The sequence below is a fragment of the Aythya ferina genome, assembly GCF_964211825.1.
Source record: "Aythya ferina genome assembly, chromosome: 6".
In the NCBI taxonomy this organism is placed as follows: Eukaryota; Metazoa; Chordata; class Aves; order Anseriformes; family Anatidae; genus Aythya; species Aythya ferina.
Genome location: NC_140303.1, coordinates 13,013,753 through 13,028,503, shown reverse-complemented (window position 1 = coordinate 13,028,503; position 14,751 = coordinate 13,013,753). Strand labels below are relative to the sequence as shown.

The 14,751-nt window shown below is 43.7% G+C and overlaps 1 protein-coding gene across 15 annotated transcripts in view; it reads left to right on the top strand.

Annotated features, from left to right (window-relative positions):
- Positions 1-14,751, top strand: part of HDAC4 (histone deacetylase 4) — a 233,623-nt gene that overhangs the window by 168,747 nt on the left and 50,125 nt on the right. For all 15 annotated transcript variants that reach the window (XM_084522961.1, XM_084522963.1, XM_084522964.1 and 12 more), the window contains 2 exons: positions 7,270-7,527; positions 9,580-9,766. In XM_084522961.1, coding sequence (XP_084379087.1) covers positions 7,270-7,527; positions 9,580-9,766 — 445 coding nt within the window. The remainder of the gene's footprint in view (positions 1-7,269; positions 7,528-9,579; positions 9,767-14,751) is intronic.

Here is a 14,751-nt window from a genome sequence, read left to right as displayed (position 1 = left end):
TATTGGCAGGGTGCTTGAGTGCTCTAGTGATGATCACGCTACAAAACCACACACAGAAATCAACAGCTCCTTCAGAAGCAGGGGTTGCTGCAGTAAATAAGATTCTGGGTAAGATACCGGATCACTTCTTGTTAGATGAGCTCTGTGCAACCTTTGATCTGAATGAGGCATGAGCCCTGGAAGAGTAAATACTAAACAGTCCTGCAAATAAAAGCTATACATTAACGCAGGTGCATGGGAGAGATGACCTTAAATTGCACCAGCACCACACACTCATGTCTCCCACCTTTTTTTGCGTTTTTAACATTCAAGCCTTGGGAATGTTGGCTTTTTTTTCCCATGGTCAGAGGAGCTTTGCCAGGGGTGAGGGGAATTGTTGTTTTGTTGTACAATAAATACATGCAGCAGTCCCAGCATCACTTCATCTTCAGCAGCGATAATTCCTCTGCAGACTTCAGTCTCTTTTAAGATGCAAATGTTAGTCTTTTTTTTTTTAGTGAGAGAGAAGAAAACAGCGTTTTGCTGATGGATCTCGGTGGCATTGGAGGTTGGCATTCAGGGGGTATTTTTGTTGTGATGGCCTCGTGGAGCCAGGGGAAGTCGGGCGGTGTGCTCTGGGTGTTCTGAGTTAAAAGAACAGTTCTTCAGCATGATAGGTCTTGAAGCAGCAATTGCCTTTCTAAAGAGAAATATGCAAGTGAGATTTCCATAAATCATGTGCCAGAAAACTCAACTTTTTACCTTGCTGTAGTGATGTTGAGTGTTCTGGCTTTAGTCCACTGAATGTTTAATTCATGAAGCCTTCATAGAACAGATAATCTCCCTTTTAGTCCTGAATTGTACTGTTAAGCAGATTAACACTGAGCTTCTGTGGTCAAATTGTGGTTCTTCTGGGTAAACCCCCGTTTTAGCACACTGCAAAGAGCGGTGTTTCTCCTGCTGTGGCATATACGTGGAGATGTCCATATATGCCAGACTGCAGTGCCCTGACTTGCATGTGGTGCAACTGTGCTGGGTGGATACATTTTTATTAACACCTAGAATTTCACCTCGCTATTTCCTGATGTTTTCTTTTTTGGCACACATTAACAGTTTAGCCTCGAGTGACTTCTGGAGTAGCTTTTAATATATAATGTTTAATTTGTACTATTGGAAAAATACAGCGTAGGTTGTATTGCACAACGTTCAGATAGCGCTCCTGCCCTTCAAACAGTTTAAGGGAAAACTGTTTTGGTGTAGCCTTTGCTCATTTATCACTCAGTTTCCCCCCACACCCCCTTCTCTCTGCTTTCAGGCTGATTGATAAAGTAACAAAATGTTTTCTTCTTCTTGAAGAAATGCCATGGCTCCAGGTGGCTTCAAGCACCCAAACATATCTTTGGATATAAGATGCATTGAAAAGATCTCCGGAAAACCTCGTTCAGCGTTCATGCTGTGTCTGTCAGCTGAATATGAAATGCAGTTCAGCAAGATGCGAGGCACTTGGGATTCATGTGCTGTGTGTATCTTTGCACCTATTACCTCGTACACGCTATTAAGTGGTTTTGCCAGGAGCCATGGTTCTGTGGGGTGTTTGTAGCTGCAGATCTAAAGATACGTAGATGCATACCTGATATAATCAAGTCCGTAATTCCAATTCCTTGGGAGAGGGGGAAAAAAGAAAACAGCCTCTGCTGATGCCAGAGTGTTTTCTTCTTGCTTCCCCTCCTTTTCCCCTCCAGGCAGTCCCTGTTCTTTGATTCATTGCAGTTCGATCGTTCCCTCTCGTCTAGGCACAGAGGCGAGCAGGCTTGTGGTCCTTCCAGCAGGTCGGCTGCTTCAGACAGTTATTTTTTCCTGCTGTCTCATCACTTCAGAAAGAAAGAAAAAAAAAAAAAAAAAAGAGATTTTTCTAGGCTTCAGCTGCTGCAGAACATTCTGCCAGCTCCCTGCGTGGCCTAAGCCCAATTCTGCCTCTCCCCATCATCCCTTATCACCTCTGTTTTCTCTTCAGCCTATGGAAGTTAAAATTAGAATTTCCTCATTCTGCAAGGGGTACCTCACGTGGAAAGAGTCATCCGAGATAGCCAGAAGAGCAGGGCTTGTGTTGCCATGTCTGAGTGATTAATTCAAGCCCTCAGCAGTATGTTTTGTTCTCCAGATGCTTGTCCACATGCCTGCTCCCCTACAGGATGCACTCTGCCTTGTGCCTGCCTTACTTTGAGCATCCCTGCCAGCGTACCTGCTCCACACCACCTGCCTCTCATTTCTCAGTTCCTATCTGTCTTTGACTCAAGAGTGACATTTTTTTGGCTGTTTCAGGATGCTTATGAGCTGAGCTTTTATTGTCCCCTCATCTTCTATTTTTCCTCATTTTGACCAAAGCTGTTTCTCCAGCTCTCCAGAGTTGTTCTTTCTTCTCTGATCTGCAGAGGGAGGAAAGGGAGGTTTCCTCTTGGAAACACAGTGGTCAGGGCTGAGCCAGTCTTGTTCTTCCTCACTTGCCTGGTTTCTCTCTTCCTCTGCTCAATGGGACTCCCTATGCCACCCACCCACCCTCGTGTCCCCCACAGTGCTGCTTCCAGGGGGATCAGGACTCTACATGGTTGACATTACCAGTGCACGAGAGGCTGAGGCTGGCTGGGTCCCAGCTGCTAACAACTGCTATTCTGCCCCGTTCCCCAAACAGGGCAAGTCACTCCACCCTGCTGGGCATGCTCTGCACTTCCAAGGATATAAACTGGACATTTCTCAACAGTGGTGTTGTCTGACCTGCCTTTCAGCATGTTCCTGTCTACACAAAGTTTTGACCAGCTGTACTTATCTGCCAAAGTAGAATGGGCTTTTGGCACACTGTCAAGCATGATCTCTTTGAGCCTGCACTATCTGTAGATAAACCTGGATGAGTTGTATGGAAATGTGGTGATTTATCCTGAAGTTCAAAGGTGTGTGTGATGCTTCCAGCCTCCAGCTTGTGTCCTTTGCGCAGCAGCCTCTCCAGCAACGCTGAATTTTCTGAAGGACATGACTGATGTGTGCCCTCCAGCACGTATGCCCTCTCCCAAAGGACTGTTATTAATCTTGTTTTTGAAAGCAGTCACTTCAGCGTTTCAAAATGTGTTCAGCAACCATTATCATGAGGAGCAACACCAGAGAGGTACCAGGTTCCTGTGTTGGAGACCTAAAGTGAAAGAGAACTTGAGATTAGATCCAACTCAAGTTATAGCAGCACCTAAAGTCATGGCCAACTTTCATCTCTGTCAGCTTTTCATTGCTGTAGGAGCTTTGTCCTTGTGCAGGACCAGAAATTTCTTCCATAACTGCTTGGCTTCTTAGGAGAAAGATTCAGAGGTGCACCATTTGGTCAGGGATGCCCAGATGTGAAGCTTTGCTGTACAGTCTCATGGAAGTTCTCCAACTCTGCACGTACTTTCCAAGGAGCACTTCAGCTGTCTTTTAGAACCAAACAGGTCCCTGTGGCACGTGTTATCTAAAAAGAAAATGTGTTAATTATATCTTTCTGGGACCCTCTCAGGCATTTTTTCCGTTGGTGACTCTTCATTACTCTGTGATGAGAAAACAGACATTTTGGCACGTGTTGCAGTATCTTCAGTTCTCAGTGTCCTAAGAATATATGACCACAGACAAGGTACCATGTGTGTGTACCAAGTAGACATATAGTAAGTACCTAGCAGGCAGATGCCAAATTTTACTGATCCCAAATTTTACTAGCAAAGAAAAGCCCCCCTCCCCACTTTTTTTTTTCTTTATGAAACATTCCATGGAAAAATGAGTAATCCCTTGGATTTCCTTGTATTGGGATCTGACATCACGGTGATCTTAGAATAATAGAATCACAGAATGGCTCGGGTTGGAATGGACCTTAAAGATCATCTTGTTCCAACCCCCCTGCCATGGGCAGGGATGCCACCCACTACATCAGGTTGCCCAGGGCCTCGTCCAACTGGTTCAAAATAGTTGCATCTTCTTCGAGACAGATTTTATTTTTGTCTATGTTTTTGCTTTTCCTTCTTTCTCTTTGAGTTTCAGAGGTAGATAAGAAATGTGGACAGCTGGTATCTAGTCTTTAATAATGCTTGCGAATCGAGATGTATAGTTACTTCTGTACTGAAATAGTCAGCTGTCCAAGGCCAGAGGCAGTGAAAGACAGTGCCTTTCACTTTGTTTTATGGTGGCAGTATGTGATAACCAGAGGTGACAGGATTTGAAAATAGACAATAGCTTCATTGCAAAGGATAGTACTGAGCTTGGTAAGGGAAGGAGTTATTTATGGTGCATTGGGTAATTGCTTACTATTTCAGATGTATTTGTGAGCATTTTAAAGGCTATCTTAACTTGATATTCATTGCCTTGCACATGGATTACTGTAGATTTTCTTAACTTAATATCTTGGTTTTAACACAAGCATATGATCATAGAATTACAAAACAGGAAGATATTCAGGGAGTATTAATAAATCACATCATTGTGAATTACATGGAATATGTTCATAACAAAATATTTACTTTGCAAAATTGTCCTTTTAGAAGAATTGGGTTGCAGTAGCTAGAACAAGTGACATACCAAGAGATTCGGTTTATATTAGGACAGCACAGTGAATGTTTGAAATGTCCTTGTCATTGGCCACTTCATTTTCAGCCTTCATTGTAGCATTTTATACATGTGTTTTTCATTTAATTCTTATGTTTTTACGGGGTTGGAATAATTTAAAACTTCTAGGGAATTACACTGCTCCTCATTTCCATTAGATTTGACAATGACATTGTAAGTTATTTTCCCAGCAATTACTCACCTTGCGTAGTTCATAAGTTCAAAAGGTATCAAGTTCAAAGCTTGAGACCTGCAATCCAAGCAGAAAAATGCAGGAGAAGATGGTTTATGATGATTTAATTATCTTTAAACCAGATTATATTCATCAAGCGTAAGTGAGCTTAAAGAAAACTGATTGAAGAGCTAACTTGAGCTTACCATAGTTCAGCTATCCAGTGTGTGTTACTAGTAATGCACTGGGGGAGATGGGAATGGGGGAGCAACCTCACAGAAATCCTTGAGAAGTTTTGATCACAGAATCATTTAGGTTCGCAGGGAACTCTTGAGATCATCTGGTCCAACATCCCAGCTCAAGCAGGATCACCTAGTTATCATCTTCCAGTGGTTTAAAGTAGTCCCCATCTACTTCTGTGTGACCAGGAGATTGCAGCAGTCCTAAAAGCTCTTGACTAACTTCAAACTTATACCAAAGCACAGGGGTCCATGCATTCCTGCTCTTCTCTCACATAAAGGGCAACCCCCTACTCACCTTCCTGGCCTGTCCTTCCTAAAAATCACATATCCCTCCATCACAGCACTCCGGTCATATTTATTATCCCACCACGTCATGGTCATGACCAGGTCATGGCCCTGTAACTACACACAGACTTCTCCTCCTGTGTGGGCCTCATGCTGCATGCACTGGTGCAGAGGCATCTCAGAGACGCATCCAAGCTTGCCAATTCCCCAGAACAGGCTTGAGAGCTTTCCTCACCAGGTGTTTCTGCACCTCTCCTTCTTGTTCCTGAGCTCAAAGAGATGCCACCTCAACATGGTTCTGTAGATTGTCGTGTCCTTTTTTACTCCCACCACTCTGGGCCCTTGGCTTGACTACCCTGTCCCCAGCTGTCTTAGCGGCTTGTTGAGGAATCTCTCCCTCCCTTGTTCTTTTTGGTTTAGGTTGGCCAGCCTTATTAGTTAAGTGGATCCCATCTCTTCTAAGCAGCTGTTGACTCTCCAAGGGCACAATGAGTTTCCTCATTGTGGAAACTTGCCAACAGCAGCTGTGCAGCCAGTTACTGGTCAGTACAAAATCCTTGCCTCTTACAACTCAGAGGGATGGGCTGCACCCACCGACTGTACTGGGGCTTCACGTGAACCCCACAGGGCTTTTGCCTCAAACTATACAAGATAAGGCCCCTCTGCATATAATGTCCCTTTCAGGAGCTGAGACATCCAAACCCCGGTAATCCACACAGTGCTAGAAAGCTGTCGCCCTGCGTCCTCGTCCTTGCAATCTCAGGTGTTAAAAGAAGCTTTGAGCCCTGGTTTTGTGACAGCCTCTGCTGTAGATAAAAACAATTTTTTGCTGTCCTTGGTGTGATACTTGCAGGCAATGAATCTTTCATATGGCTTTTGTGTGCCTAAACCCGCTTTGTGTAGCTTTGCTTAAGTTATATGGCAGAACCTCTCTCCTTACATTTAGGGGAAAAAAGGCTTAGTTTCAGGTTTGAGCCAATGCTCCTCAAAGAGTGAGTTACTTATAAGTAGTCAGTCCTTCTGCATGTGTTCAATAACCGTGTTTTGATTTAGCTTTATTAGATTTAAAATCAATATTGCTTTTCATACCAATGACCTAATCCTTATTAAAGCTCTGCCCTGACAGCTTTCAAAGTTCAGCAGTTTCTTTATAAGCATATGAAACGGGTACAGTCTGAGCTCCTTTAAAGAAAGGAAATTGATTTATTTACCTCTGCTGGATTTAAAAGCAGTACACATGTTTTTTTGCTCCAAATAAAAATCACAAGCAGTCTGAGACCAAGCACTGAGAATTTTATCTCACTGATATATTTTCAGAAAGTTTTGGCTTGTGTGAATTATGGTGAAAATTATATTGTTCCCTTTTGTTTTCACGCACACTTTCAGGGAAGCTCACTGCCTCTAGTTAGGAAGATGTGGTTAGAATGATGCTCTTCTTGCAGTTTGTTTCTGTACAGATGCTGTAAGTTTAGTATTCTCAGTTTCTTCTTAACAAATTTCATGAGAATGCAAGTTTTGGAGGAATCTTGATGATGCTATCTCCCTTTAAACATAAAATTAATGGGGTGATTCCAGAAGAAGCTGGACAAACAATGAAGCAGAAACCCTCAGAGGATTTGTCTCTGTTACTTTTTTTCAGGATTTTAATTGCTAAATGTACTGGTGGTTGTTACGCTGCTTGTGAATTCAGTAGCATCCATAGGTCTGTAGGCTTAAGAGGTTCTGATTACTTTAGGGGGGAAATGAAGTGGAAACTGAGGAGCCATGATTACTTGGGGCAAAGTATTTCTTTGATAACACTTAGTGCCAAAGCTAACCTCATTCAAGTCTTTCCTTACACTGTTGTTTTGGACAATGTTTATAAGAGCTATAAATCACCGTTTCTCTTTTCATGAAGCTGATTCTTTGAAGAGAACACAGTCAAATTCACCTGCAATGAGTTACATTTTATTTATCAATTAACTTCTGGGCTGTTTTCAGATAATATCAAAGCCCAATGAGCCAGCTCGCCAGCATGAAAGCCACCCGGAGGAGACAGAAGAAGAGTTACGAGAACACCAAGCCCTTTTGGAGGAGCCATACAGCGACAGAGTCGCAAGCCAAAAGGAGGCCCCGGGGCTGGCCAACATGGTGCAAGTGAAGCAAGAACCCATTGAGAGCGATGAGGAGGAAGCCGAGCCACAGCAGGAGCTGGAGTCTGGGCAGAGGCAGGCTGAGCAGGAGCTGCTTTTCCGTCAGGTGAGCTCAAAATACACTTGGGGCTCCTGGAACCAGGCTTCTTGGTGTTTGGTGGAGTTTAGCAGCATCTGGGGTGAGGGGCTGAATTGCCATTGTGTATTAAAATCAGGACATTAACCATCCCTCACCTCAGATATTTACAGCTGCTAGGAGTAAGTGTTAGAAATCTGTTAGTTACCAGTACAAAAACATGTCTGCAGCTAACCCAAATGCCAAAAAAACAGTTCAAGATTTTACCAGCATTTTAATGGTGAATTATAATCATCGTACAGGAACAAGCTACCCTTGTATGTACAGAGAGTGGGAAGGTTAGCACTAAACTAAATTGACAAATACAGCCTGAGCTTGCAGACACATAACAAAGCACAGCAGCATGAGGACAAGTCCTGGTGTTTATGAGAGTGCTGCTAGGAGCCTCTGGGACAAGGGGAGGCAACAAAAAGCCTTGCAAGGAAGCAGTGCAGTTACTTTACAAAGTAAATCCCCATATTATCACAGTGACCATTTGGGACTTGGCTTTTTGTGACCTCTTTATAGTACTCTAAGGAGGAAAAGGTAGGGGTAAGCCACCTTCTGAGTATTTGGTACGGAAGGAAATCTGCAAGTAAAATCAATGCCATCCTTCCCTGGAGTCACAATGTCGATTCAAAAGTCCCAGAGAAGAGAACCTGGATCATCTGCACAAAATGCAGTCAGTGTGTTTGCAGCCACCCAAACACTTTCTGCTTCTTCGGGAAGACAACACGTCTTAACATTTTTGAGCCCTAAATACTAGCAGAGGATTTCATTTTATTCTGATGTCTTAAAACAAACTGACTGCCCCACAGGAGGGCCAGATAAGGGAACAGGTGACAAACTGGTTTTCCTGAAGGGGATTCCTTCTTCAGTACTGCAGATCCCAGAGATCCCAGGTGTGCTCACTCTGGACAGTAAACACCAGAGGCACGTGGATTACAAGCAATAAATCCAGTAGCAACGCAGCATAGCATAATCTCCCAGAAAATGCCATTTGTGGTAGCTCTAATGAGAAGGCTGTGATTCTCTTAAGGCACCGGTGCTCTGCTCATCCCTGCAGCCCGCAGCACTGAGTGCCTGACTGTACCTGGAGCCTTGGGTAACCCCTGCGTGGGATCTGCAGCCAAGAACAGATTGCTGTAGCCATGCCAGGGTGTAGCTCTCTGAGCAAATCCACAGCCCTTGGCTAGGGAAGGCGGACTGGTGCCAGGCTTGCAGTTGCAGTGTCTGTGAATCAGGTGCAAATTGGTTGCTCTGTGCAGTCATTTGCATCTAGCTGCTCTCTGCTGTCTCCCCGGCACTGCGGGGCCGGCTCGCGGGCCCCACGTGAGCGTCCCTGGCTGCAGCTCAGAGCCTTCATTTCCAGCTCCTTATTGAGTGGCACGGTCTTCATAACAGCTCTGCCTTGAGGGATCGGTGCCATTGCCAGCCGTGCTTGTGCAAAGTTCTTTCTCTGATTTATACAACCACACATAGGCCTCGTTTCCTTGGTAAGAATAAATAAGGAAACGTGAGGTGACGTGCTGCTGGTGATGGACCACAGGGGTACCGTGCCTCCGAAAGCAGAGCAGTCCCACCTGAGCAGTCTTAAATATGCTGTGTCCTTTGCAATTGCTTTGCCTCAAAGAGGAAAGGGAACTTTGTTAAGCTGTAGTTTGAGCATGGTGAGCTGGAACAGTTGTCCCTTCTGGTCAGGAGCCTGGCCAGCTGATGGCGTAGCTCAGCTGAACACTCCCCCTTGTCCCAGGTTTGGTGCATGGCTCTGCTCCATGCACCAGGGCAGTGCTGGGGACATGGGGTCAGGAAGATATGGCCAGATTCGGGGGACAATGGGGCTGTTTCTGCTGATGGCACTGCCAGCATGCACCAGCTTCAGGGCTGAGCTCACTCGAACAACACGGATGTCTTCATTTGCTGCACACGTTTGTGCTCGGTTATCAGGGAAATGAGTCCAAGCTTGCAGACTTTAAAAACCCTTAAAAGCCCTTCCGTGAGGGCACCATGCAGATATTCAGTAGCTGCCTCTTCTCCCCACAGCAAGCCCTCCTGTTGGAGCAGCAGCGCATTCACCAGCTGAGAAACTACCAGGCGTCGCTGGAGGCAGCTGGCATGCCCGTCTCCTTCGGAGGCCACCGGCCTCTGTCCCGCGCACAGTCCTCGCCTGCCTCGGCCACCTTCCCTATGTCCGTACAGGAGCCACCCACTAAGCCAAGGTTCACAACAGGTAATGTTTTTGGGGCCCTGGAAACTGAATCAGTGGGGCTGTGGTCACCGTTTTCCTTTACGTTGTGTTTTTCTGCCCCGTGTCCCTGCGAGGCCACGTGTCCGGGGTCTGAATCTCAGATGTGTTTGTGGACTCTGTAATATCCTGTTGTCTTTGAGAATAGCATCAGTCATCTTCTGCCCTGTTGTGCTGCCTTTTCCTTCCCTAGAGGGACAGTCACCCTATAGTCCAGACAGAAAATAAACTACAAAAATCAATAGAAACATAGCCTAGTGCTTTAATTATATATCTCCAGAAAGAAAGGACAAGTCATATGCTGTGACAAGGCTGATTTACATGCAAGGAGGAGAGAGGCAATGTTATTGAAAAAGGACAGCATGCCAAACGCAGTATCTATCGGCTGTATTTTCTGCACCTTCTCCAGTCCCTGCGCAATCTCATGCCATAAGTTATCCAGTCTGGGCTCTGTGCCAGCCTACCCCTCCTTCTGCAACACAATCTCTGCCCAGGAGTCTGTGCCTGTAGGTTAGGAAAAGTGAGGCGAGATGATTATTTCAAGTTGTAAGTGTGCAGAAACAGGCTGAAGAGCATTTTCTTACCTGGTCAGTCTTTGTCTCGAAAGAAAATTATGAATGCAATTCTCCATTTGTCCAGTGAAAGCCAGAAATACAAAAAAAGGTGTTAGTCTCCCCACAAGGTTTAAAGGTGAGGAATAAATGCTGTACCTAAGTCAGTGAGGGCTTAAAACCAGCCGTTTTCCACCAAAATCCTTTCTGCTTATTCAGTAGCTTTAGTAAAAGTTAATTATGTGCAAATTTTCAAGTCCTGTGTTAGGTGAGGAGGACTTATTTTGAAGTCCACCTTCTTCCCCGCATGTCAGGTTTTATTTTGTGAATGAACATTTTGGCATGTGACGTGTGCCCTGAGGAAAGGAGAAAAAAATGTTGCAATTAAGGGCAGCTCGTGATTTTGTTTCCCTTTGGTTTGTTCATTTAATCTTATTTAACCCACTCGAAAAACATCATTAAAACCATCATTGTGAATTAGATTTATTTTCAGATACTGATGGTATAGGAATAGTGATGCATTAAATCTGACTTTGTTCTTCGGCTGTTAGTTGCAGGTGGGAAGCATGTGCAGTCAGCTCTGTAAAAGTCCAGGTAGTACCTAATTTTTGCAAATCAGCCCTTCAAGTTTCCATCTGCTGCTAATGTTTAAACATTGAATTTTAGCAAAACTACATTTGTAATGCAGCCAGTTACAGCATCAAGATTGTTCTAGCTTTTGGCTTTTGCCAAGGATACAGAGAAGGGTAGTCCTCTGGCTCACAGTCAAACCAGATGAAACTTGAGCATCTAATACACTTAGACCCAGACCTTGGTGCTTTGAAAACAAGTAAGGAAGCCTGGCCCTACTTTAAGAGATTATTCATTCCTTTTTCTTTCTTCCCTTCTCCTCCTCCGCTATTTAAGTTGCCTTGTCAATCATATGCAAGACTTTGAGCATACAGTAACGTTTCCTACCAGAGGATATATGTTTTACTCAGATATGTGCCTCTGAATTTCATTAAAAATTACATAAGAAAGTAACAGTAGGAATGCAGATTTTGAGAACAGTGCTGCTTTGGAAACACACTGGCACAGTGTTATGATTCATTTTCCTTAGAGGAAGGGTTAAAAAAAATCATTTAAAAGGTGGAATATTGCATTGCTTTTATATAGTACCGTACATTTACTTAATCCAGAGCGATGATATGAAAAATGCTTCATGTGCTTCACCTCTTAAACATCCTTTTTGTGCTATTTATCCATGTCCAGACTCCCAGGTCCTCATTTTTCCACTGCCTTCTATCTCGCGCAGTTCTCTGTGTTTATGCTAGGTGAATGGAGGAAGGAAAACACAATGAACTGCTGTTAAGGGAGAAAGTGTTTTTTGGCATTCACTGGCAGTAGTAAAGGTGGAGAGCGTAAAAGGTGAGCTTCCTCTTGCCAGATTCATGGAAAATGGATGCATGACAATTTTGAAGGAGGGTAAAATTCTATTTCCACCATTTTTCTTTATGCTTAGCAAACTTAAAACCCTCTCCACGCTCAGGCCATGAAACCTCTGCTTCCTTCCCTTTTTTATTTCCCAAGGAGAAGTTTTTCAGACAAGCAGAGTTCCTGTGTTCCCCACATGCATTCCTACCCAGGTGAAGCACCAGTTTAATTAACCAGCACTATTTGCTTACAGTGGCAGGGAAGAAAAAAGAGCCTACTACTCCGGGCATGCAGGCACAGAAAGGAAAGGCAGACATCTCAGATGTTAAGCATGTGTGCACGAGTTAGCTTGGTTCTGTTTTCTTGAAGTAGTCTACAGTGTGTCAGAGATTCTGTTTTTGGAGGTGGATACTAAAGCTTAATCACTAGGATTGAACTTTTCTTTGAAAGGCAGGAAATTAAAGCCTTGGGTATTTTTCAAAGCATGCGGTGCCGAAGTGCATCGGGCTTCTTTTTCACTAGGAGAATCCATCTGTTTGATAAGTGGCTGCTTTGGAGACTGATTCTAACACAGTTATGTGCTTTGGATTTCAGAGAGATTAAGATTTGAATTGTTTTGATCATTTTGTGAGAAGGCAGGATAAAACAAACCTTGTTCAATGGCCCTAATGAAGCCAGCAATGATTACTCCAGACACAAATGTGGCTCCTAAGAGATCAGTTTTTGTCCAACAGACAAAGGAACAGTTCATCTCTTTCGTGTTCAGAATACTATATGGAAAGGGCTAATGCTTTCTCTGGACAGAGTTAGGACCAGACAGCTCGAAATTCTGTTTTTTATGTATAATTTATTTTCCTGTCTCTGTCAGTGACCAGTACCTGAGACTTCAAAGGTATAGGAAAAGAACAACATAATACACTTCTCAAACATGATGTGCATTACTGCACATGAAAGTGAAAACAGTGCCCTTCCTGACTTCTTCAAGCAGTCAGTTTTGTGTCCTGAAGCATGACATTTAATTTTCCCTCGTACTAGAATATAAAAGAAAGCTAGTCCTTGAACTTGCCCTCGCTAGCACAAGTAGCCTCCTTGACTTTAATGACTACTTCTGCATGCACTGTTCTACACACTTGAATAAAAGACTTCTCAGGTTAGGCCATTAATTTGCATAGCTCCAATTATCCAGTCTCTGATCTCCTGTAAAAATGGTTCCACAAATTATTCTGATGTTCTGCATTAAAGTATTTTTCATTTCTGATGAAGGCATTTATTCTCTCCTGTGCAGAGCAATATAATTATCTGAACCTCAAATCATATGTTTGCTCTGCCAAGAAAGGCGAGTTGGTTATATTTTAGTGCTGACCTTTAAAAACGATTGTTCTCATGTCTTAAAGAGTATTGCTTCCAGGATCACTTAATTTAACTTGTAATGGTCAAAGTCGTTTAGTATTTTAAGCTCAAATTATCAAGTTTTCCTTTGTGCATGTGTCTTCATCTGAGTGTCCCCAACCACAGTAAGCAACTTGGAACATTTCCCTTCTTTCCAATGGTTTAATGTTTCAGTACAGAAAAACTTCATTGAGACATTGCTGTTATCAATGAATTGTTGGGAGTGGGGAAACTTTAAACCTCAACTGAATTGTATAAACCCCACTGTAGTGCCCATTACCTTAAGAAATAGGGATGAGTAGGCACCCTACCACCACATTTTCTGGAGACCTTTTCTTTAACTATTTTGTCTACCTTAACTTGAGTAGGCTGTTAGGAAAGTCCACTTTAGATGTACGCACACATTTTAAACACACCTGCGGCTCTCCCTCATGCGTGGATGCAGATGAAAAAATGGGAGGTCACTGGCAAATCTGCTGCACTGCAGGCATCACAGGAGCAACTGAAGAATGTAAGGTCAATGCAAAAAAAACAGATTTTCATTTGTATTTATCACTGGTTTGATCTATGTTGGCTTCTGCCCTACCAGTATTACCAGGCATAAACCAGGGAATGAGACAGAGGCTTTTAATCTGGCTAGACATTGCTTTGCCTACATACCTACGGTTACATCGTGCTGGTATTACAGTAGTTACTATTTAAAGCTCAGAGACTTGAAAAAAACACCTTTAAAAAGAAACACAGATTGCGGCACAGATTCTCATCCTGACTCTTTAAATAGTGTTAGACCCCTTCCAGCTTTGCAGTGCAATCAGTATAATTCACTGTCAAGTTGTGCCCAGCTCCCCAGCAACGAAAAGATCTGTCAGAGCAACAGGATTAAGCATCGTCTGGGAATCCAGGAGGCAAGCAGGAAAGGCTGTTTAAAAAGTACTTGTAACTGCTTGGAAGAGCCTGATTTCTCCTGAAACTCATGAAGGCGTGATATGAACTAGCCTCAGATTACACGTTGACAGAATTTTTACTTATTTCATGTTCTGAAGAGTTAATTTTAAAATTTGCAGGCTGTGGGTAAATCCCCACGTACCTGGCTTTGTAGCAAGGCACACTTAGAGCAATGCTAGCGAGAGCGTCTCAGATGCAGGATTCTGGCTGGGCTTGTTTTATCGTTTTGCCAAAATCTGAACACTGGTAAGCCCCGGGTGTATTCACCCCGTGCTGCGGTACAGGCTGTCTCTGGCAAGGCAATGCACGTGCCAGTGGCTGTGCGCTGAGAAGGTGCCAGGGGTGCGCCCAGCAGGGTCAGCAGCTACCTGGTGAGCAACTTGCTGCTTGGACTTCTTTTTGCTTAAATTCAAGGCTATTTTTTTGAGTGTGGATGTGTATGTTTAATATGTGCACATGCACCGTTTTGCTTTAAATCTGTAACGTATAATTGAAGTCCCCAAAGATATGTCTGGAAGCCAGAGAAGACAGAAGCACTTTTCGTGGTTTAATACCAGCAGTTTAGCCAAACCTAGTGCAGTCCCATGAGGGTCTAGGAAGAGCCTACATGGGAATCTTTGTGCTAACAAATACTTTGCCAAAGCGCCTGACATCCCTTGAAGATGACTTTCC